The sequence below is a fragment of the Nelusetta ayraudi genome, unplaced genomic scaffold, assembly GCF_046127955.1.
Source record: "Nelusetta ayraudi isolate G7.1 ecotype Tasmania unplaced genomic scaffold, CSIRO-AGI_Nayr_v1 ptg000074l, whole genome shotgun sequence".
In the NCBI taxonomy this organism is placed as follows: Eukaryota; Metazoa; Chordata; class Actinopteri; order Tetraodontiformes; family Monacanthidae; genus Nelusetta; species Nelusetta ayraudi.
This window is the reverse complement of record NW_027466124.1, coordinates 693,669-719,092: the sequence shown is the minus strand read 5'-3', so window position 1 is coordinate 719,092 and position 25,424 is coordinate 693,669. Positions and strand designations below refer to the sequence as shown.

The window sequence follows — 25,424 nt, the reverse complement described above, 5'->3', positions numbered from 1 at the left end:
GTGGACCGCAATTACTGACCTCTATTTTTTCCCCTGTCTGACATCTGCCACTTGCTCAGTAACTTGTTGTCTTGCTAATCGAGGGGAAAGTGTGATGTATGTGCATGTTGAGTGAGTGCGATAGGCCTTCTGATGGAGCGCTGTGGAGATATGATACAACTGTTTTTCCTTCCTGCTCCAAATCTAATAACAGTGAGGCCAGCTGTCTGCTTTGTGCAAAGTAACTGGTGCTGCACTAAAAACATCAAGTAAAAATAGAAGTTGATAGAGTAACGACTATTAACCAACATCAGTGGAGTGCTCGTGTCAACTCCATTACACGGTTTAGTTTGACAAAGTAGAGTGTAAAACCTGCATGGGTTTTTATATTTATTAATGTGCTCGATCCAGCACAGTGAATGACTTTAGATTCTACATTTTCTCATTCTCCCAAGTGGTCAATTTTGAAATACAATAAAGCTTTAAATATAGGTCCGAAATCAATGACAAGGCCATTGCATTAGGGGTAGACAAACACCAGTCAAACAGTCCTGGGACCCCTCGACCCCTAAAGATGTTTCACTCTTCCACATCAAGTCAATATGAAGCCATGTTAACCAGTTTATGATGAGTGGCCTTTACATATACATTTTTGTTTCCCAAAGCAATGTCCTCAAAAATGTCATCTTTCCTTTTAGATAAATGCTGTACATTTTGATAAGGTGAAAGAATAGGCACATATGCAAACATGTATGGCGTATTACACATGTACTGAACGCAGTCTTTTAGTTTTTCTTTCTTTTCTATCTTTTGTATTTTTTATGTAAACACTAATCTGTTGAAATACTATATTCACAATTTTGCTCTTTATGGTTCAAAGATGCTACTGATATTTTAATGTATGTACGACAAAAAGACAAACTTCCTGACATTTGCTAACTTAATATATTAAAAATGATGTAATCAACTGTAGCAACAGATACCTAAAACATTTGCAAAGGCTTATTCATTCAAGGGAAAACTGTTTCAATTCAACATCTATGGATTTCTCCTAGGTTCATAAATGAGCACTAAGCTAACAATGCTAACACAGCACCTGCTAATCCTGACTAATAATGACACGTCCTACTCTGCCACTTTGGTGACGTCACTGTTCGCCTGCTTTTTGCCTGGAAGTACCTGTTGAGGGCCGGGGTGAGGGGGCAGGGGAGCGGCGTGGAGCTACGTCACGATGAAACGACCGACTGTCGAATCACAAACGACAGCGCGGCTCGCCAATCGCGTCAGCGCTCGTGAGCGCAACCGATCAGCGATCAACCAGTGGAAGCGAGGCGGGGGCGGGACTTGAGCTCTGACGTGACGTCGCAGCCCTGGGCTGGCGATGGCAAGTGACAGAGGCTGAGGAAGAGGAGGCGAAACTTTTTCAGCTACTGCCGCTTGTAAGCCTTTCACGGAATTCTTACAGCTCATTCTGTGTTTTCAGTTTTCACGTCGTTGTGGGAGAGGGAAAAACACCCAAGAAACATCGCCGTCTTTTGGTCCGGCGACTAATTAGGAACGGCGCGGTGTCGTCTCTCGAAGTGTGCGAACAAGGTTCCGCTAGAAGTTTGCTCGACTTTGGAGCAAATACGTCAACAACAACAACCAAAAAAAAAAAGGTCAAAGTTAAACAGGAGAAGCAATGACGCACAGAGAAGACGAGTATGACTACCTTTTTAAAGGTAAGTGAACAAAGAGACGTATTTTTCTTTTTTTTGTTCGCCGCTCTCCTACTCTCCCAACCCCCCGCGAGTGCGAACCACCTGTGTGAACAAGTGTCACCTGATGCCGACATGTAGGTGGACATTCCTCCTCGGGGGACCTAGCTTGAGACAAGAGGCACCTGCTGTGGACGTTGACGCTGGCTTGGGGTCGCTTGGTGTTGAAATTTTACGACACATGGTCATTGTCGCACCTTGCTAGCAACCTGTTTCCTCAGGACTCCCCCACCGCCCCTGTGGTCTGGTCGTTGTTTGAGTGCATCTGCTCTGCGGGAGAATCGTTTCCGATGATGATGATGATGATGATGATGATTACGATGATGATGCAATAATGTCAAAGATGCGGTTTTGGCGTTGAGAATCAATTTCTAGGGGAGAGGTTGTGGTCATTAGTGGAGAGCTTCATTGTTTTGTTTTGTTTTCTGGGGACGATGTAGCAAACACCGTCACTGGAGTGCAGCCACGGATCCTTTGTTGTTGTTGTTGTTGTTGTTTTCTTTGTTTTGTTTTTTTTTCTTTTTGAAAACTTCTCAGTAAGTCGCTAGAGTGGCCAGCTATGAATAAACGGGGACATTTGAGCTTGCATAGGTGCTCTTTCATCTCTTGGTCACGTGTCAGAAGGTGATTGTTTATGGCTGTCACATCCAGTCCTCGCTTTCCTCAGTTGTACTCAGTCTCCATGAGCAAGGGCACAGCAGCGTATTCATGGTCTGTTCAAATATAGAACACTGAACAAGCATGTGTTGTCAAACTGGAAAGACCTGCACGGAGTGAGCAGCCCGTTCTCAGCACATAGAGGAGATGAGATTGGCCCACTCTTGGATTAAACCGTAATCTCAAGTGGCCCAATGTCAAAGTTATCAGTTGTCGCGCAGAGAGACGCCGATAAGACACTGGGCGCCAGTCACTATAAAGCTATCAACATTTTTCTGGTCCCGTCTTTTTTGTCGCTCCAGCCTGCTTTTTGTCCTTTGCTGTTGGACAACATGAGTCAGGTTTCGTGAGCTCCCAGTGAGTCACACAGACCTTTCCCTTCTGAGAGAGATGTCAGCAGTGCCGAGCCTCGTCAGCTGCCAGTGTCCTCCTCAAGTCACACTTCCTTCCTTGAAATGCTTCATACTTCTCTGAACAGAATCCTAAAGAATATTTTTCACAAACTGTTTGTTACATGCTGGAATTAGTTAACAGTTGTCTAGCTCACTTGTCCAACAGAAAAGCGGTGACCTCAGCGCAGTTTTTCAGACATTTTTGGTCTTTCAACTGAGACGACCGCGGAAATGCTGGACCAGTATTGACCCTAGCGTTGCTGCTTTGTAGGTCCAACAGTAGTGGAGACAGATACCGAAAGGAACTCAGCTTTTTTTTTTCACAGCTAACGCAAAACCTTGCCACTTCTGCCAAATTTAGGCTTTCATTCTAGGCCTTTTCAAAGTTCTGTTGATGTATTCAAAGAACTTCTGCTTAATTACTGCCCAGGTCTAAAGCATCTCGTAACAAACGAAAAATATCTACGACGTGAGAATTGTCAGTTATTGCCATCATACATTTTGCAAATGACTCTCAGTTATCTATTTAAGCTAAACAACTTATCAAAATTTAATGAAAGGAGATGTTGTTATGCCACAACACAAGTTCATTCAACCGATGGCGATCGCAAAAGTAAAGGGTTTTCTTTGTTTTCCCAGCAGCCACTATCTGCTTTGGTCAAAATAAAATCCCTAAAATCACACAATCGGATGTCATTTCTGGTCCGACGTGACTCAATGACACAGTCTCACTGTCGAGCAATGAATCAATTGTTCATGCTAGCCTTCTGCTGCACACGCCACTGGGTGCAATTTTTTAATTTTATTTTAGTATTAAGTGGGAGGGGGGGGGGCAAGTCTGTATTGTTTCGAGAGAGCTACAGTTGTTCAAGGGTGTATCAGCCTGGTTTCTGCTGAGGTATTCAAAGACAGCAGAGGGTTAGTGCATGGGCGTGTGACGCTGTTATTATAATACCTATCTGAAGGCACAAGACCAGGAATGGGTTGCATAATTATTTTTTTTTTCCTCCACCCACGACCTTTTGTGTTGTGTGGAATGACGACGACAGGACGTTTTTGTCTTGAGGGAGAGCCACATTATGGGATGGCACCGATGCCAGACGTCTCCCACGTTTCAAGGTTCGACGGTCTTTTTTCTCGACGACTCTTCCTCTTGAATCAACCAGGTGTGCTCCTGTGCCCACGTAGCCTCGCCGAACACTGACAACTGTTGCTTAAGACCATGTACAGACACTCCGTGGTCCGTTTGTTAATGCAATCTTCACGTTCCACAACAGGTTCCTGTTTCCCAACAGCAGGGTGGTGGTGGTGTGCTGGTGCGGTTGGTTCCCTTTGACAGAGTGACTCACTTCATAACTGTGGAAGTGGCCTCCTGGTAGACGTCTGAATAAGTCATGTATAAGCACATTCAAACAGAGGATTACTGCGGAGGAGGAGGAGGAGGAGGAGGAGGAGGAGACACTTAAACATTGCTGGTTTTTTTTAGTTTTTTTTAAAGACGTGCATTTTAGCTGTGAAGTGCTAATTTTGTCTCGGAAGCAAGTGTGTGTCAGTGTGTTGTCTTTATATTTAGATAAGACATGCAAAGTGCTTTTTTCATCAGTGTGTTTGTTATTTTTGCTTTCCTATTTTCGATTGCGTGCGCGACATCTTTTCTTTGTCCAACTTTTAGTGTACAGGAAAACACACATTGACCTAATTTTCCTCTTTCTTGTCCCTAATGCCGCCTCTAAAGAGCATTCACTGGGAGACAGCAGCCTCAAGTGCCCATTCTATCTCAAATTATTCCACGCAGCCTGTGTGTGTTTCTGTAAAAGAGCCGATGGTTCTAATGTTTTCTTTGACCAGCGGGAGTCTCCTGAGTTTCTGCACCACCACAGCTGGCAGCCGCACATTTACATCAATGGTTGAGGCAGAATGTTTAATACCAATGAACAAATGTTCCGCTGCAACCATCATCATGTTCCGGTTAAACAAACTGCTCCACTCAAGGCTCATGATGGGCAAAATAATCAGAGATAATAATAGAATGTTCCAATAACGACTTTTTCTTTTTCTTTTTTTTTTCCTTCTTCACTAATTTGTTTGTAGCTAGAGTGCACCGTCTCACCGTGCTCATTCCTCTTGCTCCTCCCTCTCTAGTGGTGCTGATTGGTGATTCAGGTGTGGGGAAGAGTAACCTGCTGTCCCGCTTCACCCGGAACGAGTTCAACCTGGAGAGCAAGAGCACCATTGGGGTGGAGTTTGCCACACGCAGTATCCAGGTAGAGGGCAAGACGGTGAAGGCTCAGATCTGGGACACGGCTGGCCAGGAGCGGTACCGGGCCATCACTTCTGCGTGAGTGAAGCACTTGTGTCATTCCAGGCTTGGAGTGCGACTCCAAGGATTTAGGAGCACGCAAAGAATTTTAGGGGCACGATGACAGTGTGTCACATGATGTGTTTTTCCACACTAAAGTCTGAAGGCGCTTCAGTTCAGTTGTAATCTTAGGAGGTCCCATCATAAATAAATAGCCATTCTTTTCCAAAGATCTCCGTCTCTGGCGTGTTGGTGAACTCCCCAAAAATGACAAAAGGCTTCTTTTCTTTCGCTTGCTTCACTTTGCAGACATTTGTGATGTTATTCTATCTCCCCTTTTTTTTTTTTTTTTTTGAATGTGTGGATATGCAAACACGGATGAAGTGGTAGAAGAAGAAGAAGAAGAAGAAGAAGAAGAAAGATATGCAAACAAGGCATCTGGTTTTTTGTTGTAGTCTCAGGAGGCTGTAAACAATGGACTAAACATTCTGTTTTGGAGAATTAATCATGCGAGGCTGCGCCACTGCCGTCCATAGGTGGGAAACGACGACCCATAAAAAGCTGTAATATAGCGCCTTTAAAACATTTATGCTACAACAATGTTCAAACAAACTAACCACAGGAGCTTTGCAGTCTTTCTTACATCTGCTTTGTACCTCATTTTTCTATTTGTCAAAACTCTTGTTCCTGCTCTCAAGCGTGTTTGGACTCATAACCAAGAGTCTCCATCCATCAAGTTATTAAAATATTAATTATTCATATTTTAGTATGGGCCTTATTATTTTTAAAACAACTGAGACTTTCAGAAATAGAAAGAATTAAAAAAAAAATAGTCTCTGTCACAAAATGTCACGATTCTGTTACTTTCTGAAAACCTTAATTCTCTGGTGTGTCTGTGTTTTAATGAAGTTGTCCATATGTTATTCCACGCCTCGGAAGGTTTAGTCAGGAGTCAGTGTGACACATCCACAAAAAAGTGTTGAAATCCTCATTTTATTTATCTATTATTTTTTTCAAAATCAAAGATGTTTCTCTAACAATTCATTCATTCATTAATTCATTAATTTCTCTAACAGGTACTACCGCGGAGCCGTCGGCGCTCTCCTGGTGTACGACATCGCGAAACACTTGACGTACGAAAATGCCGAGCGCTGGCTGAAAGAGCTGCAGGACCACGCAGACAGCAACATTGTCATCATGCTGGTGGGCAACAAAAGCGATCTTCGCCACCTGAGGGCAGTGCCCACGGATGAAGCCAGGGCGTTTGCAGGTAGGCACTGCAACAGTGTTCGCATTGTGCGTTTTGTGGCGCTGCCTGAACTTGTGCGATGACTGGCCTGCAAGGGCCTGTGCACTTCGCCCTGTTAATCACCGTCTTCAAGTTCTAATGCAGCCCCAAGAAGTTGTGAAAGAAAATGTTGTGGTTCAAGTCAAAAAGAAATGATACAAAAACAATCGCACACTGACAACATTAGCAATGCTGTATTAAAGATAAATTCCTATTTTTATGCCTTCTCTTGCCACACACACACACACACACACACATTCCAAGTGAGTTAGAACAAGGCAGCAGGAGTCCAAGTCAGTCGTGAATTATTGCAACGTCATTGTGGAATTCTGCAGGTAGTCAAGATCCTGGAGGTGATTGGCTAGAGATGTTCAGCTGTCAAATGAAAACGCAGTTTATGAACAGTATTCCTCAACAATGCGCTACCTGGGGCATTAACATGTTGATGTCGTCGTGTGTGTGTTCCAGAGTTGCATGGCTTGTCTTTCTTGGAGACGTCAGCATTAGACTCATCTAATGTGGAACAGGCTTTCCACACCATCCTCAAAGGTGAGTGAGTCTGCATGTTCTTGCACCACTGTTGCAGCCTGTGTATCCCACTGTATGGATCCCTAAAGACTGTCTACCCATCTGACCCAGACGTTCTCCTCCACATACTTTGAAGTTCCACGTGTAACTGCAAAATAGTTACACGTGGTACCACTAGATGGCAGCACAATCCGCTTTATGTCTGTTGTTTTGGCCGATCAGGAATGCGCAAAAAAATTAACGACAAAAAACAAAAAAAAACAAAAATGGGTAACTGGACCACTAAAAGGCCACTGAGTCAGACAGCACCAGTGGAAAATGCCCTCAAGGTGTTATATACCTAGAAAACATCAGGACTGCTCTTTAATCTGTGGTCACAAACCCACTTGATGCTGCGCCCCATCTCTCAAAATAAGCAGTCTCTCCCCCCCACACCCCCCTGTTGTGCGATAGCCGTGCCAACAAGCTATGCAGGAGTTTTGGTAACATGGAGACAAAAACAGTAATTGCTGTGAGTCCAACCCTGGAGTGCTTAAAGGGACCGTCCAGCAGCGGTGGTGCCTGCACTTGAAATGCTCCAGAGGCTTTGCAAGTATGCACCGCTCGCTCCTGCTGCACGTTGGCCTCTCCGGAGGGCTCGGCTCGATCCGTTTGGACCGTTCAGCCCGAGACCACATCTATATCTGCAATTTGTAAATCCTGGGGAGAGAGGAAAAAAAAAACAACAAGCTACAAACAGCAGGCCCCATTGAACTAATGTGCCTAATTGGCTCATTAAAGGAGAAGAAGTGAAATTAGCGTTGCGTTAGCGTGCCACTAGGAAGTGAGCTGAAAACCCAGCGGAGCGCAGAGTATGTCAGGCGTAGATATCGGCAGCAGACAGACCGGAGGTTAAAGAGGGTTATCCTGATGGATTATTCCGTGGACGGGCTTAGCAGTGGCGCTGCGCAGGGGTCTGGAGGGATGGGGTTCAGTGTGGCCACCTGACACTTCGGGCTGAAAGGTCCGACTCATCATAGCCAATTTTTTTATATATTTTTTTTTTGGTCTTTACTTTTCCTCTTGCAGCAGTCCTGTGGAATTAGTTAAAAATAAAAAGGAGACAGCAAAGACAAAACCTTTAATTAAAAGCCGGCTCTTTATCCAGCTCGACACTGTGAATTAGCATCCTGCTAAAACTGCTGCTGCGTCAGACTGGCCAAAAACCTGGCGACCGCCAGGTGGTCTCAGTGGGCAGATCCAACCCCTGACTTTGTGTCGCATCGCCGAGCAGGAAAGGGTTCCAATAAGGTATCGGTACCCCTTTGTGACATCACACAGGGCTGAATCCCAGTATGCTGTGTTTTAGCATGCATTCTCTCGTGAGCTATAGGATCTTTGTTCTTATTTGAGTTCTGTGACAGGCTGGAGGCACAGTTTTCTCAAAACAGCAGTGAGTAAATGGACAGATTTAGTTTAGCCTATTCAGGACCGTTAAGAGGCTTCCGGTTGCGGACGCGTTTACGCCACATCTGTCCACGGTGTGTGTGCTGCAGAGAAGATCAAGTGACTGCCCCGCTGATGTCTAAACCAGGTTGATAGCATTTGGAGAGTTAATGAAGTATATGAGGAGCAGAAATGATGACAAATTAACTGCAAACGAAAACCACTCGCTGAGGTTGATCGGGAGGCTTCGGGGGCCGAATATGTAGCGCGAGCGCGCAGGATGTAAAAATGTATTGCGTTTTGTTGCTTTGGGGGAATGCCTGATAGGAGACCGGGTACTGGCACATGACACAACCATGCCAGTTTAGGATGGAAAGAATCCCCGACGCCTGCCAGGAGTCTGGGTAGAACAGTCGCTGTTCAGTTGGGTTTTTTTTTTTCTTTTTTTTTTGTCATGCTGTTTGTCCTTATCACAATATGTCCCTCTGTTGGCTGGATTTATAGGCGTCTGCATGTAACTCATTCTCTGCACCTCCGTCCACCCCCACCCCTCCCCGCCTTCTCTCCACCTCAGCCATCTACAACATCGTGTCACAGAGGCAGATGTCAGGGCGGAACGACTCGGACTTCTCCCCGGCCTCCAACGTGGTGCCCATCACTGTGGAGCCCACCCAGAACTCAGCCAGTAAGGGGGTCTGCTGCCAGAGCAACTGAGGCCTCGCCGATGACACCCTTCACGTCCAGCAGACAGACAGACAGACAGACAGGGGACAGGTAGAATTAGCAATTTCACACAAGGACACTTGTACAGCACTTGATTTGTCTATTTTCAGGGTAAGAAAAAAAAAATACAATTGAAGGTTTGGACCACAGGAGGGAGGGAGAGGTAGTGGGGTAAAGAAGTTAAAATGATCTGGGGTGGGGGTGGGGGGGGTGTAGGATCAGAGGGAGCGGGAAACGGGGGAGACACCCAGTACTCAGTGCATTAAGCTCTGACAGAGGTACATGATCAGAGCTGATTCACAATCTCATGAAATATTGAACACGTTATAAGGTCCCTTTTGTGTCCCGTCACGATTTCTGCCTTCTCCTCTTCGCCCCTCCGAGGGCTCTGTTTTACAAGCCAGTAAATGCTCTCCCCTGGTCTCCAACTGGCAGGATATTGAGCAATAAAAATCCACATCCAAAGAACTGAACTGCAACCCCTGAGTCACTGCCGCCGCTCTCATTTCTCCGGCAATGTATAATATTTCCAAAATAACGTCCCTCACAATATTTATTGAACACTCGTTTGGTCAAAGGGAGGCGGGGGGGGGGGGGTGCAGTTTCCCCTCCGGTCGGGTTTGGATCTGGTACTGATTGCTCTGCAGCAAAGGGAGCTCTCTTGCTTTTAAATGCTTTTGCCTTTTTCTCTTCTGACAATTACATACCTGTTACATAATTATATACACATATATATGTGTGTATATATATATATATATATAAATATATATATATATATATACATATATATATAAAAACATGTAAGATGCACCAAGCCATCTATCCCCAAATCCACATGCCAGACTTGCTTGGAGAGCAGTTGTGTCCCACCAGTGCCACTCAGCAGTAATATCCCCTCCCAAAGAGTGACGCGTCGTTTCTTTTTGATTGCCTCTTGGTCTTTGCATGGACGGCTTCCCCGCTCTGTACACACTCGGCCCCTCTGCATGAGTCACGCCCCTGCAAGCTTTGCACAGCCTTATCTTTAAATGAAATGGGATAGCTGTGCGGCCGCACCAAATCCCCCCCGACCGCCTAACATGTCCGTGGGACAGCGGCCCCCGCCGACGAGCGTTCATCCCTGCCCCGCACCTCCGGGTGCGGCGCGGCTGCTTGTGCGTACTTGGCCTGGATGCATGGGCAACCCTGCGCCGCCGGGGCCGGGATAGATGGCTGGATAATGTTTCCTGGGATGAGGCGGCGAGGCCACTCAGCCCTGCCCTGCTCCTGTGGTCTCTGCTGTTTCCCGAGATGGCTTGTTTTACTGTAAGTGAAATCCACCGCTGCCTGCTCACCTTCGCCTGCCTGTCTCTCTGCCCCCCCCCCCCGTCTGTAACTGGAACAGGACTCTGTCTTCTGGGATCTCCCCGGGTCCTGCCTCCTCAGCTCGCACTTGCCTTTTGTTTCCTGTGGAAGGGGGTGTGGGGGGGGTACCGAGGAGCCGGGGGTTTGGAGGGTGGCTAATATCTAATAGATGAATAGATGAGGAAGAGGAGAAACAGTGCTCGTGCTGGAGGGGTCGGGGTGAGGCTGGGGGGGGGGGGCTTTTATTAAATCCAAAGGTTATGCACACAGATGTTGTTTATACTGCTCGCGTGTCTCCACATCGTCTTTGACCTGCGATGACATCACAGGCCATCAAACTGGGTGGTGTAGGTTAGGGCTTTTTAACATTTATTCCTTCTGTATATTTGGACTACGTGTGTATAAATAAACCTCCTTTGTTATAGCCCGCCTGTGTTGAGACGTCTTTTTGGGTGCTCTTTCACAAAAAGGTTGCGAGTGGCAGACCGGAGCATTCGGCACTGTGCGTCATCGGTGCAGACGATCGCAAAATATTGACAAAGCAATACCGCCTAATTAGTTTCTGCAAGTAATTTTGTAAAATGAAATATTTGCCCTAAAATGAACCTTCTGATACTAAAGACAAACAAACACAAGGGAGAAAAAAAAAACTAAAAACGTGGATGCTTTCCAAAAGATGTGATTAGCTATATAAAAAAGAAAAATGCCACCTCATGCAGGAAAAAAACCATTAGATTCTGTTGGAGATCATTTCATTTTTGTTTTATTAGAAACATTTACAATACATCTTGAATCTTGGAAAAATAACAAAGAACCAGAACTAACATGGCGCGATACAATAATAATAATATAATCATAATAATCATAATAATAATCATAAAAATGTCTCCCAAAAAATGAAATTCACAAAAAAAAAAAACCCTGTGCTATAACAAATAAACCTGCAATATCGCATGCCCGGTAAGGGCACGGCATACTGTAACAGAGTTCAAAGACAACTTCTTTTTTTTTTTTTCCCATCCATCATAGTTTGACGGTCAGCCACCTGAGGGCCACACTGGTAACCCTCTTCCACTGTTCACAGAGAAACCAGAAACTACTGCCAGCTGATGCTGGCCCAAAAACTAATGCACTACAACCACTATTAGACCGGCATGAAACACCTCTACTGTGCTGGAAAAATTGGAAACGCTACCAAAGACAAACTGTCAGGCTGTATCGGCCTCATCGGAAAAAGGTTTTGCGAGTTTCACCAGCGAGCAACATTTCAGTCCCTGTCCTTCACGTGCAGCAGAAAATGTGCCATTGTAGTGTTTTGTTGTGTTGTTGTTGTCGTCGTTTTTTTTTTTTTTTCCCCCGTCACATTTTTCTTTTCGATCTGTCAACTCGACACAAACTAAGAACTTTGAAGTAAATCCGCAGGAGGGTGCAAACAGTCTTGTTGTTGTTGTTTTTTTTTTGTTGTTTTTTTTGTTGTTGTTGTTGTTTTCTTTTTAAACCACTCAAACAGGTAACCTAAGTGTAGAAAACCCAATGTGGGGACTGAAATGGGGACTCTTTGCCTGGCTGCAAACTCTTGTCAACTCCTGTTTCCAAAGAGACTCCAACTATGAAAATCTACAGAGGAGAAACGGCCCAAGTGCCTCGGGTGCGTCGCCACGGGACCTGCGCCGCTTCTCCCGTCTAAGTGACCATACAACATACATGCAAACTAGTACGGTAATGAATCTTGTTTGTGTGTCTGTGTGTGTGTGTGTTGCGTGTGTGTGTACACATGTTGGATTCTAGATACATAGTTCTACCACACAGTGCGCCGTTGTCCTCTCCTAGATGCTCTCGCTCCGCTTTTTTGCACACCCCCACCTAATTACACATTAGGGAAAGTCTCTCATAAAGGCTTTTCTATAAGCTGATTATGCTCCGTCACTAGTGATCACAAACTGTCTGAGTAGTAGATGCAGATAATGTAATGAATGAAAGTTGTGTACAAGTCGTGCTCGGCCCCGTTTTGGCAAGAGGAGGGGTGGGGGGGGTGGGGTGGTGGGGTCACAGCTGGCTCATTCATCCCCAAGCATTGCAGTCGCAACATGTTTCGTACGTTTGGGAAAAGTGAAAAAGCGAGTTTAGATTACAGAGGAAATGAGTTTATGGGTTTCAGTCAGTAACATGGGATTCGTTGAAAGTGAAGGGGGGGTGGGGGGGGGGGTCACAGCAAGCAGCGCTGCACAAAGGGCGCTGATGCAGGAAAAAATATATAATTGAGGCACAAAATTGATGCTCTGTGACTAAAATATCTCCAAATTCTAAAAAATATTATATTATTTTCTGTAATTATTCCATTGTGAATGCACCGGTGTTGCAGTAGTGCACGTCTGAAGTTACAATTTCAGCCACGACAGCCCCCTTGTTCCATGCACTTCAGCCACCGCAAAGTCATGTCAAGAGGCGAGCGTCCACAGCTTTCATAAATAAAACTTCTAAACCTCTTTTCTCGTTTTTTTTTTCTTATTAGTAGAAACCGACTTCCCTGTTTAGAAATATATTAACTTCTTGTAATTTTAATTAAAAAACAAAATGTCTTGAGGTTACTCATAAATATGTTGCTCCTTTTTTTTTTTTTACTTTTCATAAATAACATCCAGATACTGACTTTTTTTTTTCCTCTGCTTTCTATGAAATAATAACCCATGTTAGCAAAATAGATTTGAGAAATTGTAATATGTTTTTTTTTTATTCATTTTACGTAACTTTCTATAAATGCATGTGGAAGAACTCAAATATAGTCTACGCTGAAAAACCTGTCGCAAATTCTTTCCAAAAAGAAAACAAACAAACAAACAAAAAACTTAAAGCTCACTTGTAAATAGCAAAAAAACAAGCATAAGGAGTGCATCCAGTTGAATGATTTTTTTTTCTTTTTTTTGTACATTCAAATGCTTTTCTTGCTCCATGTGTGATTTTCGACAGGTTGGTACAATTGCTTAAGTGCATCCATTGAAAATAAGGATTTCCTATCACTCCTCTTTTTTTTGAAAAAAAAATTAAAAAAAGGATTCTACATAAATGCATAAAGACCTTTTTCATATCAAGAGAAGAAAAAACATCAACATTTTCTACCATTACTATAATAGTAAGCTTAATACAATATTGTAAATAATACTAGCAAGAACTAAATGAGTCAAATGTCACTGAGAGTCACCCTGCCCCCTTCGCTGCACCTCTGGATCAAAGAAATATTTCACCCTGGGTGAGTTGGGACAAATGAAACTTACACCTTAGCACATTCTTAAGAACCATAATTAAACTTTATGTATCAATTAGTTAAACTACACGGTAAATATATGTTTGTTTGTTCTTTTAACTGATGTTCACTTTGAGATTTTAAAGCTTTTTTTTTTTATACAATTCAGGTTATCTGGCGGACAAATCCTTTAAGCGATCTTAACTTTTATTTCGATAAATCTTTCCTACCGTACTATATTTTACTAACATGCAGTTAAACTTAAGGATACAGTAAATGGCTCTCTAAGTGATATGAAGTTTAAAAAAAAAAAAAAAAAAAAAAAAATGAAAGAAAATAAAACAAAAAAAAGTGTCTTTTTCCATCTATGACACTGTCACCTTGTTTACACCCAATCTCTGACATCGAGGGTTGCAAAAATGAGGAATTGAGCCTGAACTTTCACCGTCTCGTCATTGTCAACACAAACCCTTCTCAGCTTTTTGTCCGTCACCTCGGTGGGCCAGAGTCCCCTCTAACTAAATTTGACTTTGCAACTTTTTTTTCCGCGAGGACTCGCAAACGTTCCCTGGACTGAGCGGGACAAAAGGGAACGACTTAAAGGACTGTAAGTGCCAGGATGTGCTCTAAGCGGATCTCTTTGGGGAGAACTAAGTCTGTTACCGGCGCCTCTGTAGTATTAAACTAATCTTACGACACTGAAACACGATATGCCTTCATTCCACAGATATCGATCCAATAACCTCTTAAGACTTTTGGGTAAACAGTAAGTCTAGCGAGGGGTGGATTCCCCCCCCACCCCCCCAAAAAAAGAAAAAGAATAATCCTGATTTTGTACACTGAACAAAGCAATGTTTTCTTTTACATTTTCTTTTTTTTTCCCAATACAAGCCAACTCCAATGAGCTCATGCCCCTCCCACGCCCCTTCTTGTTGTGTTTTTTTTTGTTTGTTCATTCTTTGGCTATGTCTGACCTATATTTTCATGTCTCCTTTTCAAAGTGAAATAAAAGGGATGGAAAAAAAAAGCAGGTGCAAGTGTCGAAATGAGCCAAGAATCCGGAAACTTAACGCAATGTAAACAAGTCATGGCCTCAAGAGATGCCGTCTGTAACACGTCTGCCCGTCGGTGTGAAGTCGGAGCTCTTCACACCGTCGACGCGGCCGCAGCGTGTCACCGACATTACAGTACATCATGTGTTGTCCTATGCTCTGCTGCTCCTCACTGTGAGTGTGTGTGCATGTGTACCTTTAAGACCATCCCGCAAGAAAAGTCCCCACTTCCTGCTTTTCCACAAACAGGACGGACTCTCTCCTCTCCACCCCCACCACTCCCACTAACGCTCTCTGTCTCAAGCCACCCTGTGATCAACTCTAAACAAAAACTAAAAAAAAAAAAAAAAAAAGAAGAAAGAAATTGAACAATCAATATGACTGAGACCCTGATGAACGCAACAAGAACAATTAGTTCTCCTGAAACTGTAGCTAATTAATTATATCTCTGTCTCTCCACTGGCGTAAATCCATAATGAATTCTAAGCAGATGCGAGAGGTGCAGAGCAGCACGTCCCAATCGTCAAGGTCAATGTCTGAGCGGAATATTACTTTAAGAGGTGACCGAGAAGACTCCTGTTTATTGTCCCAGTCTTGTCCTATTATTGCTTTTTCATCCTAATATACATAGAGACGGGGTTCATTCATTTGGGGTTTGCTTTATTACACACACACCACTCGAGTTTCTGTTCTCTCCTTTTTTGAGTTTGGATCTATACATCAAAGGCTTCATAAAGGATAGTCGTTATTACAGCTTATAGTAGTGTCTGTTTCATTTCTTATCTATATATTTGGATGGAATACTAAGTTAATCAGCTTAAATAATATGTCTTAAATGTATGGATCTAATATACTATTATATTCAAAGTGTTGACGGGGCGCATATATAAAGGATTTATTCTCCCTAAGACTCATTTTGAATTCCATATGCTAAAACATTGACACTGAAACTTTTATTCTTGTTCAAAAATAACAATAAAAAAAACCTCTCTTTAAGCCGGCCTTTTTCTAGATGTTCGCCATCGATACACATACTGTATTTACATAAATGCTCCAGAGTGCTTTTCCCATAAAATACAATACTCATTAACTTATACAGCGTCTATACAGGGAGAATCTCCAATAAGCCCTCTCTTCATTAAACCAGTGCAAAACTCGACCAAGCCATCAGCATTGGCTACACGAAGGAGAGGTCTCCCAAATTATTCCTACTGTAGTAATAAGAACAAGAACCACCATAATACAAAAAAATAGTAATAATAAAAAAATGATAGGGAATCCTTATGTGCATTTCTTTCAAATCCTATGTCATGTGTTTTCACCATCAGTGGTCGGTTTGGTATTACTTAAATGCGCAGGTTTTGTAATAAGGTGCTCTACTTCATATTTTTAAGGTAAGTTTCTGAAGGGCCCTAATTTGTTCGATCCCTCACAATCCCCCCCACCCCCACCACCCCCCAACCCAAAAGCAGTTGTGATTCACATTCTTTCCTTTAAAAAATTATAAAAAATAAACATATTAAAAGTTTGTTGTTGTTTTTTAAAGAGGGGCTGCGCTATCAGAGGCCAAAAGTTGCTACCTTGGATGCCAAAGAAACGTCAATATTTCAGTAATAATAAAAATTTTAAAAAAAACACAACATTAAGGCAAAAACAAAATAACCAAAAAAATAAAATACTAAGTTCAAAGAACAGCGTCATACTGCCTTGAATTGGACGTCGAAAGCTGAAGCCAGACTGCTGTGCAATGTCTCCATTCATAACAACACCATAGCAATTTCTTTCTTTTTTTACTTTATCTCTACATCTGATAGATTTCAGGGCACGTTTTATGTAAGTGCAGTGCTTCCTTTCGCGGTCCCATGCCTTATGCAAGTAAGTGGCCTGCTTTATGTTTATCTTGTTAAAAAAAAAAAAAAGAAAGGGAAAAAAAAGAAGGGCCTTTGTGCTCGTCAAGACACGATCTGTAAATTATCACCGTAGACAGAAGCCAAGTTCAACTGTTCCTGCAGCAGGAGGCGTTGACGGTCAGTGCAACGGTTCCCCCGCCAGAAATAAAAAAAGTTTAAAAAAAAGCTCAGTGCAAGTCTTGAATCATACATACAAGTGCTGCAAAGTTGAAATTTTTTTTTGTTTGGGGGGGGTGGGTGGGTGGTTATAGTTCTCTCTTTCTTCAGCCAAAAATACCCCCCCCACGCCCCCTGCCGCCGCCCCACCCCTCCCCTTCTCACCATCATTCAACAGCTCTAATCCCTACCCCCCATCCGCTCTCTTCTAGCCCTCTGAAATCCCCAGGCTGGGGCTAAGGCAGACGCAGAGGGTGTGTAATTTGATTCAGCATGAGTGCTGGTTAAATGGGGCGTTTCCTCTGCTTTCCTGTCAATTACAATTGTCCGATTCCATTCTGGAAGCTCAAAGCAGGGTGTGTGTGTGTGTGTGTGTGTGTGTGTGTGCGTGCCTGTGTGTGCGTGTCTGCCCGCCCGGGTGTCCATGGTGAAGGGGCAGCTGCAGGATGTCCTATACAGTAGCAGTTAGCTGACGCGATCTATTCTGGCGGTCACGCAAACGGGACCCCCATGCAAATTCAGGCCGGTGCAGTTTCGGGAGGGCGAGCGCGGTTGTGGGTGTGGAGGTGGGGGTGGGGGGAGGGGGCGGGGGGTAGCAGCGGGCCCCTCCTTCTTGATGAGCTCACGCAATATATTTTTCTGCCTCTCTCTCTCTCTTTTTTTTTTTTTTTTTGTTACAAATGGTGCTAGTCTGTGTACATACTCATCGTGTGCCGCGCGACACAAACACTGGAGGCTGCAAACTGGGATGCCTCTCAATAACGGCGGATAATTTATTTTGCAGCAGAGCCTCCCCTCTTTTTCTCACAAGCGCAGCCAAATTCGGCTAGTGTGTGTTTTGGGGACAAAAGAGCCCGCCCCCCCTCCACCTAACCCCCCCCCCCTCTCTCTCCAGTTGGGATAGCTCAGATCGAGGGTGAAAAAAGGAGAGGAAAAGGGGGAGAAAGGGTGGAAGGAGGAGGGGTCCTATTGGTCCAACTGTAGACAGAACATCCCCTGCGCTTGGGCGAGTAGGGCGGGGCATTGAGGGGCTTCGCTGCAGGACCCCCCCCAGGTCCCCCCAGGTCCCCGCTCCTCACACAGAACCACAGAATCCCCACACGGTCCGCACCTGGACCCGCCACATTTGCCTAATTATCAATGAGTGGATCCACGCCGTGTCCGAGCGCCGTGCGGACCGCACCGCCCCGGCCGAGGGGTCCAGACAAAGCCGCCCCACCCCCAACCACCCCCAGACTCGGCAGGCGAGGCCTTCCAACGATCAAACTGTAAGCGGAGGGGGAGTTCGGGGGGGCGGCGGGTGGGTTGGGGGACATAAAAGCCAAAGAAAGGAGAGAAAGAAGAGGGGGGACAGGCGAGACCTCCGACTCGGGGTCACAGCCACACTGTGCCGCCGTGCAACACCTGCTCCTGTACAGCTTTGCTAATTACGAGGGAGACAGCTGGCCCCCTCGGAGCTCACCGCATAATGCCGGTAGAATGGGACGGGACGTGCAGCCCGGATTACTGGTTTTGGGGGGGGTGGGGGTTGGGGGGCGCAAATTTTTACACCGTCAAGCATTTTAATCTGCCGCCGAACCCGGGGCGGAAGACGTCAGGTTTCACAGTTTCCCTGGGCTTCTGTCTACGGCCGCAGCTCTCCTCTCGCCACACACATCACCAGAGGGTTTCCCGACGACAGAGTGTGGGCTAAAGGTGGCGGCGTCCGAAAACGAGCGGGGGGCAGAGGGGGGGTGGGGGGTGGGTTGTCGGGAGACAGATATCAAGAAGCAGCCAACTGGACGGATTCCAAGGCGTTCGGCCCTCACAAATTAAATCAGTGCTTGAAGCCAACCGAGGAACCGCACGCTTGTCAAGCGCCACGAGTGGCCAGCGAGCGTTGCCGACTCTTTCCAACAAACTGCAGTCACCAAAGTGTGATCAATGGCTACTGGAAAGAACCTTTCACTGGTACTGAATACGACCTTTCGTCTGCTCCGGTGAGAGAACGGAACCAATAGAATTAAAGATACCGACGGATTGAAATAAACAAAGTAATAATACCCTCTTTCTACCCTTTTAGGACGAATGTAGTTCATAATAAGACTTCAAGGTATACGGATGAAAAATAAAAAGGGGCGAGGGGCGGGGGGGGGGGGGCAGGGGGTGTCTTTTGTTTTTCTTTTCTCGTAGTCGCAGATTTGACTACAATCAGTCTTTTCACATTTTCATTAATCTGAACTTATTCCAGAACTGACATGGATTTTGGATCAATTTTGTATCTAACAATCACAGTATGACTGAGAAGGCAGAATTCACCCCCCAACATTTCAAGGTATGATTAAAAAGAACAGAAAAAAAACAAAAACAACAACCCTACTTTAAACCAAGATGATTGTAAGGTGCAATGAGAATTCGGCTTTCTAAGAACAATGTTGACTTTCTAGGTCAGTCAGGTGCAGATTGGGTACCTTGAACAATCATCTTCCTTCCATATAAACCTACTTCATGGCAAAATAAAAAATTTCAATAATAAAGTGTTCACATTACTGTCTACCTGTCTGCCTACGCCGTGATCCCGGAATGAAAAACAGCAGCAGCCCAAAAAACTGAAAATGCAAGGTACTATACTTCTCTTATAAACAAAACCTTTATAAAATATATATGCATATATATATAAAAGAAAAACTTAAAAATATTTCTTATACTTTTTTAGTAAAGCAAGCAGTGCCTTCTAAAATATCTGCTTGATTGATTTTTTTTTCTTGAAAAAACAAACTTGTGTATTATAATAATAATAATAGTAATAATAATAATAAGAATCATAATAATAATAATAGTAATCACAATAATCATAATAACAAACACTGACAAAACTAATGGTAAAAACTGACGCGGTTCTTTAAGAGAATATTCGGATGGCCTGTGTGACCTGGGTGTGGCACACGGGGCACTCCGGGTGGTTGAGCTCACAGATTCGGATGGCACACTCCATGCAGAAGAGGTTGTGGCCGCAGGGCACCAAGGCTGCCGTCACTTTGCTCTCAAAGCAGGTCATGCAGTCCCGCACGGTGGCCGGCGGCGAGTCCGGCACCGGCAGCCGGCCGGGGAAACCCTCGCCAGCCGAGGTGGGCTCGCTGTGGGCGCGGCGGGCCTGGGCGTGAGGTGAGCTGGCGACGGGCCCGATGCTGGTGACCGAAGAGTTGTTGTTGCCTCCGCAGGGCTCGGGCAGGCCGGGCGAGAGTCTGGTGAGGGGCAGCGGCAGGCCTCCGAAGCTCTTGGAGCGCTGCTGGGCGTAGAAGGCCACCTGTTTGGGGTAGTCGGGGTCGCCCCAGCTCTGGGTGCCGTCCGAGCCGAAGTACGAGCACGGCTTCTCCCCGGAGGAGCTGGAGAAGTTCCCCTTGCTGTAGATGCCCCCACCCTCGCCGCCTCCCCCGCCCCCGCCGCCTCCCCCTCCTCCTCCCACTATGGCATCTGAGAAGTTCTGTCGGTAGCTGCTGGTGAGGGGCTTCCTCTGGCCGCCCTGCAGCCCCCACACTTGCTGCAACCGGCTCTCCAGGCCGCCGCCGCCGCTGCCCGCCGGGCTGCCGCCGCCGCCGCCGTTGGGCCCCAGGCAGTCGTTCTCGTTGTTGTGGTCGTGCAGGCCTCCCGTCCGGAACGCGATGTGCGCTTCGATCTCCTCGCGGGCCCGCTCGGCGTTGCTGGGTGAACCGGTGATCTCGAAGACGGGGTCGCGGTCCCGGCTGGGGGTGACGATGTAGGTGCAGGTCTGCTGCTGGATGCGTTTGATGGTGGATCCTTTGGGCCCCACGACGAGGCCCACCACGCGGTACGGCACTCGGACCTGGATGGTGGTCTGACCTGGCAGAGGCGTGGGCGGCGAGCCGCTGAAGGACACGCCCAGCTTGTTGCGGGACGCCCGCAGCATGGAGAAGTGCTCGGCGGCGGAGATGATCTCGCGTCGGGCCAGCGCGACGTCCTCCTTGCGGCCGGTGATGAGGAACACGGGCTCCTCCCCCCTCACCGGCGTTTTGATGTAGGTGTTGGTCTTGGCCCGCAGCGCTTTGATCTTACAACCTGCAGCAAGGAGAGAGGCAAGCGTGCATTTTTTTCAAACATGTAAATACGGAAAGAAAAGAAGAAAAAAAAAACATTGGAGGCCAATTTTGGGAAAGGTTGCCCGCTTACACGAGCAAAACTCTTCCACTCCCCCGCTGCTCGCCGTAAACCCGTGGGTTTTTGTTTTTTTTTGTTTCACCGTTTACAACCCGTCAAACCCAACTGAGCACCTTGTTTTTACTGGCAAATGAGGCTTCCTGCCTGAGCTTTGGTCTATTATTTATCAGCTCTAAATCAAACCCCATAATTTACTAAGCGATACGAGGACGTGTGCAGAGGTATTAGCCCATGCAGACAGGTACTTTCTGAGGCTGAAAGCTGCAGCAGCTGCGATGCGTCTGCCTGATGCTGGGGATCGACCACCTCCTGACCCCTCCTCCTCCTCCTCCTCCTCATCCTCAGACTCAACCCAGCGCAAACCCAACGCCACATACGCTTCTTTTTCCGGGGTGAGGGGTGTGTGTGTGTGTGTGTGTGTGTGTGTGCTCTTTCAAGTGCTTTTAAAGGCCCCAATCTGAGGCAGTGCAGGTTTAATGTTATTCCACGACAAATTAGTCTGAGGTTGTAATGGGACGAAACAGGGAAAGCGGTGTTGTTAACCGACGACTGTGTGGTGCGTTTCAGGTCGAGGGGGCACGTGGCGCAGGAGGACACACGCAAAGCGTCGCTCTAAACGTACAAACCAGCAGAGAGCCGATGACTCAATTCATTGACAACAAGAACCTGCTTCCTTTTTTTTTTTTTTTCTCTTTCTTAAGGGGGCCTGAGCTCCTTTTTGGGACGAGTTCAAACCCTCTACCCGCAGCTCCGGTGAGGCAACCCTTGGCTCACCCCCCTCCGCCGCGTCCACATCACGGCGCCACCTTTCTGAAAAATCGCGGCCATTAAAACAGCTTGAGGTGACGACAAATGCAACTCTAATGGTATTAAATAGGTCCACTTTGTTCACAGACACTTCCTCTGGGATCGGCTGCAGAGACAGAAGGATAGTGATACTGGAAAGGGTTGGAATGGCCTCGCAACAAAAGATCCTAAAAAAAAAAAGAAAAAAAAAAAAGCCCTGTCTTTCTCCCGGATGCCGGTGCACCTTTTTTTTTTTTTTTTTTGCTGGTAAATATTACGTTTCGGCTGAACGCTTCTCGGCAACATAATACGCTGATTAATTAATCGTGCATAAAAAAATCGAGGTCAGCTGTGACATAATTATTTTGCAACTGTAAAAACGGCAGCGTAAGGAGGGAGGGGGGCGGGAGGTGGTGGGGTAGAGAGGCGCCTGTGACTCAAAACAAAGCAGCCCTCCACTTCCAGGGGGCCCGAGAGAGAAAAGAGAAAAAGCACGACATCATCCTCACCCATCAACGCCTCTAACAAGGGAAAACAATCGTCTCCAAGCTTTTTCTCCATGACAGGATGTTACCGGAATCCATCAAACGGGCTGCGATGCACAGAGCAGGCAGAGCAGGAAGGGGGTGTGTACACAGTGCCTGCTAACCACAGGCCAGATTGGAAAAGCAGCTCAACTCTTTCTTTCATTTTTTGAAAAAAGGAATAAATAAATCTGGCACCTTTTCTCGGTCAGAGCAACAAAAAAAGAGTGGTTTTTTTTTGGGGGGGGGGGCCACCGTCTCCAACTGGCCCCGTTAAAATTCAAAACTTACACTTACACAGACTAAAGAACGGGAAGCTGCAACGGGAGACGAGGGGCACTTAGCAGCGCGACGTAAATCTACATTAGCGCGGCAGGAGGAGGCTATAGGTGGAGGAAGCCATCTCCACTGCTCCGGAACCCTCGCTGGCTCCGCTCCACCGCCGTTTGTTTTCGTTTGCCGGGCCGGGATAAATCTGGAGTAACGGATGATGATACCCGAAGCCACTCTGCAGTATCTGTGCTTTCCGTTCCGTCCCCACCTCCTCTCACTGCTGTTAGACAAACATGTGGGCTTGTGCAGTGTGCAGTCCAACAAAAAAAGAAAAAAGGGAGGGGGGTGGGGGGGTGATGATGGGGGAGCAGAGGAGGAGCCCCTCGTGTTGACTCCCATTCAGCTTCCAGATGCTGCCTGCTGACCCATTCTTGTTTTTTCCACATCACAACCCCTTCAACGATATTTGCAGCCACTTTGGAAAAAACAACATTGTGCACAGGGAATAAAAACTACATGTGGGGGGGGGAGGGGTTCTACAACTCAAGTCCAGGCGGCCTCAATGTGAAACTTGGATAGCGTGCACGACACACCAGCTTAGCAGTGAATGGGCACACACACACACACACACACACACACACACACACACACACACACACACACACACACACACACACACACACACACACACACACACACACACCTGAACAACATGTTTATGAACAAAAGAAGATTCCCACCTCCTGGTGCAACTTCTTGCTGAGTCACCCTTTAAGGCCAATCCCGCGTGCCAAGTAGCACCACTGTCTTGGGGTGGGAGGTGGGGGGTGTGGGGGGGGGGAGACGGGCCCCTCCCCTCCCCTCCTCTCCCCATCATCCACCCGGACTTTCACACCTTTGTTTGACAGCTGCTGTCATTCAACTGAAGGTCTTTGTTCGTTAGGAACCCTCCGACTGTACGGAGGGGGGGTAGAAAAAAAATAGAACCGGGCAGAATCGCTAATGCGACTGGAATTTAACTTTCCAGCTCCCTCGTTTTGACTGGGGAGGGGAGAGAACAACACCACGCGAGGAGGACCACGCTGGCTCTCCATTGTCCAATTGTGTCAGTGGGGCAGTGCGCAACATAAACAAGGAGCCCAAACATCTTCCCCTCCCCTCACAACAAAACCTCACCCAAAAAAAAAAAAAAAAAAAAAAAAAAAAACCCAGACCCCCGGCTTGGAGCTTGTTTTGTTGTTTTTTTTTGGTGTCCGTGTGTGAGTGTATTTGTGTGGTGTTTTGGTGGCGGCTTTTTTTTTTTCCACGGCCATCACCTTAAAGTGGAAAAAAACACGAGTCTGGTCGCAGCGCGGCACGTTGCCTTTTTGAACAGTCTGGCGCGTCTCAGACGACAAAGGAAGCAAGTGCTCTCAGTGCCCCAGTGTGTGTGTGTGTGTGTGTGTGTGTGTGTGTGTGTGTGTGTGTGCGCGCGCGCGCTGACATTGATGGCGTGGATGTGGAATAATTCGCCCAGCATGGAACGAAAAGAGAAGAGAGAGGGGGGGGGGGTTTGCTAGAGCCTGTGTTAAAAACACACACACACCCCTAAAAATGGAGAGGGGGAAAAAAAAAATCCAGCAAAAAAAAAAAACAAAAAAAAAAAAAACCCAGACACAAAGCGGCCAACGACTTGTTTTCAATATGATGAGTGGCCGACAACTTGCAACGTTGTGGCTGAAAAAAAAAAGTGGAAGGCTGACGTCTCGGGGGGGTGGTGGTGGTGGTGGGGGGGGAGTACAAAAAACACGCGAGCAAGCACACACGCACGCGCGCGCGCACACACGCACACACCACTCCCTTTTCTTTGTCAAATAACACCAGGTAACAGTTTGAGTATGGTGGGTGGGTGGTGGTGGGGGGGGGGACAAAGCCCGCCGTGGAAAAATAAATGTAGAGGACAGAAAAGCGCAAGTTTGTCGGCGGGAGGAAGCCAGCGGTTTACCTTGTCTGCCCACTATCTCGGCCACATGTTCGGAGCTGGGCACCGGGACGCATTCTGTGATGTTGCAGCCTCGTCCTTTGCTCTCACTTGACGAGCTCTCGTACAGGGCGCACAACTTGCTCTTCCCTTGCAGGATCGCCGTGTCCCCGCCGCCGCCGACGCTGTTGCTGTGGTTGTGGTGGTTGTTGTTGTTGTTGCTCCGGTCCTGCACTCCCGTAGTCGGGGCTCCGCCGCCGCCGCCGCCGCCGCCGTCCTCGCCTTCCCCGAGCCCCAGCAGAGACAGCTGGCCCAGCGCGACCCTGAGGGCACGGGAGTCGTCCTCCTCCTCGTCGGGCGGCACTAGCAGACCCTCGCTGCCGAAGCCGGAGCCGGCCAGATCCCCGGCGTAGCCCCCATTTTTCTCCATGATCCCTGCTAGAACCAGCAGGCTAGGCATGGCTAACAAAAGAGTGTGTGAGACAAAGACAGGGGAAAGAGACTGGGAGAAACAGCACCCGTGCCGCCTCCTCCTCCTCCTCGTCGCCCCCTCCTCCTTCCGAGTCCCCCCCTTTTTTTGCGCTAGTCCCGCCCACAGTCCCGCCCCCGTCTCTGCCTCTCTCCGCCAGACTAGTTCGCAGCCCGCCGCGGCAAAGCCAAAGCCAAAGCAAGCGTCTCCTCTCCGCTAGCGAGCTGAGCTCCAGGCAGGCGCGCGGGACACAAGGCCCGTCGTCTACACGATAGATGGGGCGGGCGATGCGTTGCTCCACCCAGTCTGGTTTACACAGCTCCGCCGCCGCTCCGCCTCACCCACCCCTGCCTGCCTGCCTCCCTCCCTCCCTCCCTCCTCGCCGAGACAAGACGAGCCGCCCTCTCTCCCGTTGTACCATTCCGTTTCAGGTTGCCGAGCCTGTGGCATCTCAAATCCACTTTCCTCCCGTCACCTATAGAGAGCTGGGGGGAGGAATGTATAAA

At 46.9% G+C, this 25,424-nt stretch overlaps 2 protein-coding genes across 2 annotated transcripts; one reads left to right on the top strand and one right to left on the bottom strand.

Annotated features, from left to right (window-relative positions):
- Positions 1-1,351: 1,351 nt before the first annotated feature.
- On the top strand, positions 1,352-10,816 carry rab11al (RAB11a, member RAS oncogene family, like). The gene is made up of 5 exons (XM_076043195.1): positions 1,352-1,700; positions 4,928-5,123; positions 6,161-6,354; positions 6,841-6,921; positions 8,900-10,816. The coding sequence occupies exons 1-5, from the start codon at positions 1,661-1,663 to the stop codon at positions 9,037-9,039; spliced, it is 651 nt and encodes a 216-aa protein (XP_075899310.1). The 5' UTR covers positions 1,352-1,660; the 3' UTR covers positions 9,040-10,816.
- An 8,128-nt stretch (positions 10,817-18,944) lies between these two features.
- Positions 18,945-25,013, bottom strand: mex3a (mex-3 RNA binding family member A). The gene is made up of 2 exons (XM_076043192.1): positions 24,474-25,013; positions 18,945-20,807 (listed from the first exon to the last, which is right to left on the bottom strand). The coding sequence occupies exons 1-2, from the start codon at positions 24,907-24,909 to the stop codon at positions 19,633-19,635; spliced, it is 1,611 nt and encodes a 536-aa protein (XP_075899307.1). The 5' UTR covers positions 24,910-25,013; the 3' UTR covers positions 18,945-19,632.
- Between the last annotated feature and the right edge of the window lie 411 nt (positions 25,014-25,424).

Excerpts from the sequence above, each read along its gene's own strand:
- rab11al (XM_076043195.1), top strand. The coding sequence starts at position 1,661 with ATGACGCACAGAGAAGACGAGTATGACTACCTTTTTAAAG. Across the intron at positions 1,701-4,927 it reads GTATGACTACCTTTTTAAAG|TGGTGCTGATTGGTGATTCA; the intron begins GTAAGTGAACAA and ends CTCCCTCTCTAG. Across the intron at positions 6,355-6,840 it reads TGAAGCCAGGGCGTTTGCAG|AGTTGCATGGCTTGTCTTTC; the intron begins GTAGGCACTGCA and ends TGTGTGTTCCAG.
- mex3a (XM_076043192.1), bottom strand. The coding sequence starts at position 24,909 with ATGCCTAGCCTGCTGGTTCTAGCAGGGATCATGGAGAAAAATGGGGGC. Across the intron at positions 20,808-24,473 it reads CGAGATAGTGGGCAGACAAG|GTTGTAAGATCAAAGCGCTG; the intron begins GTAAACCGCTGG and ends TCCTTGCTGCAG.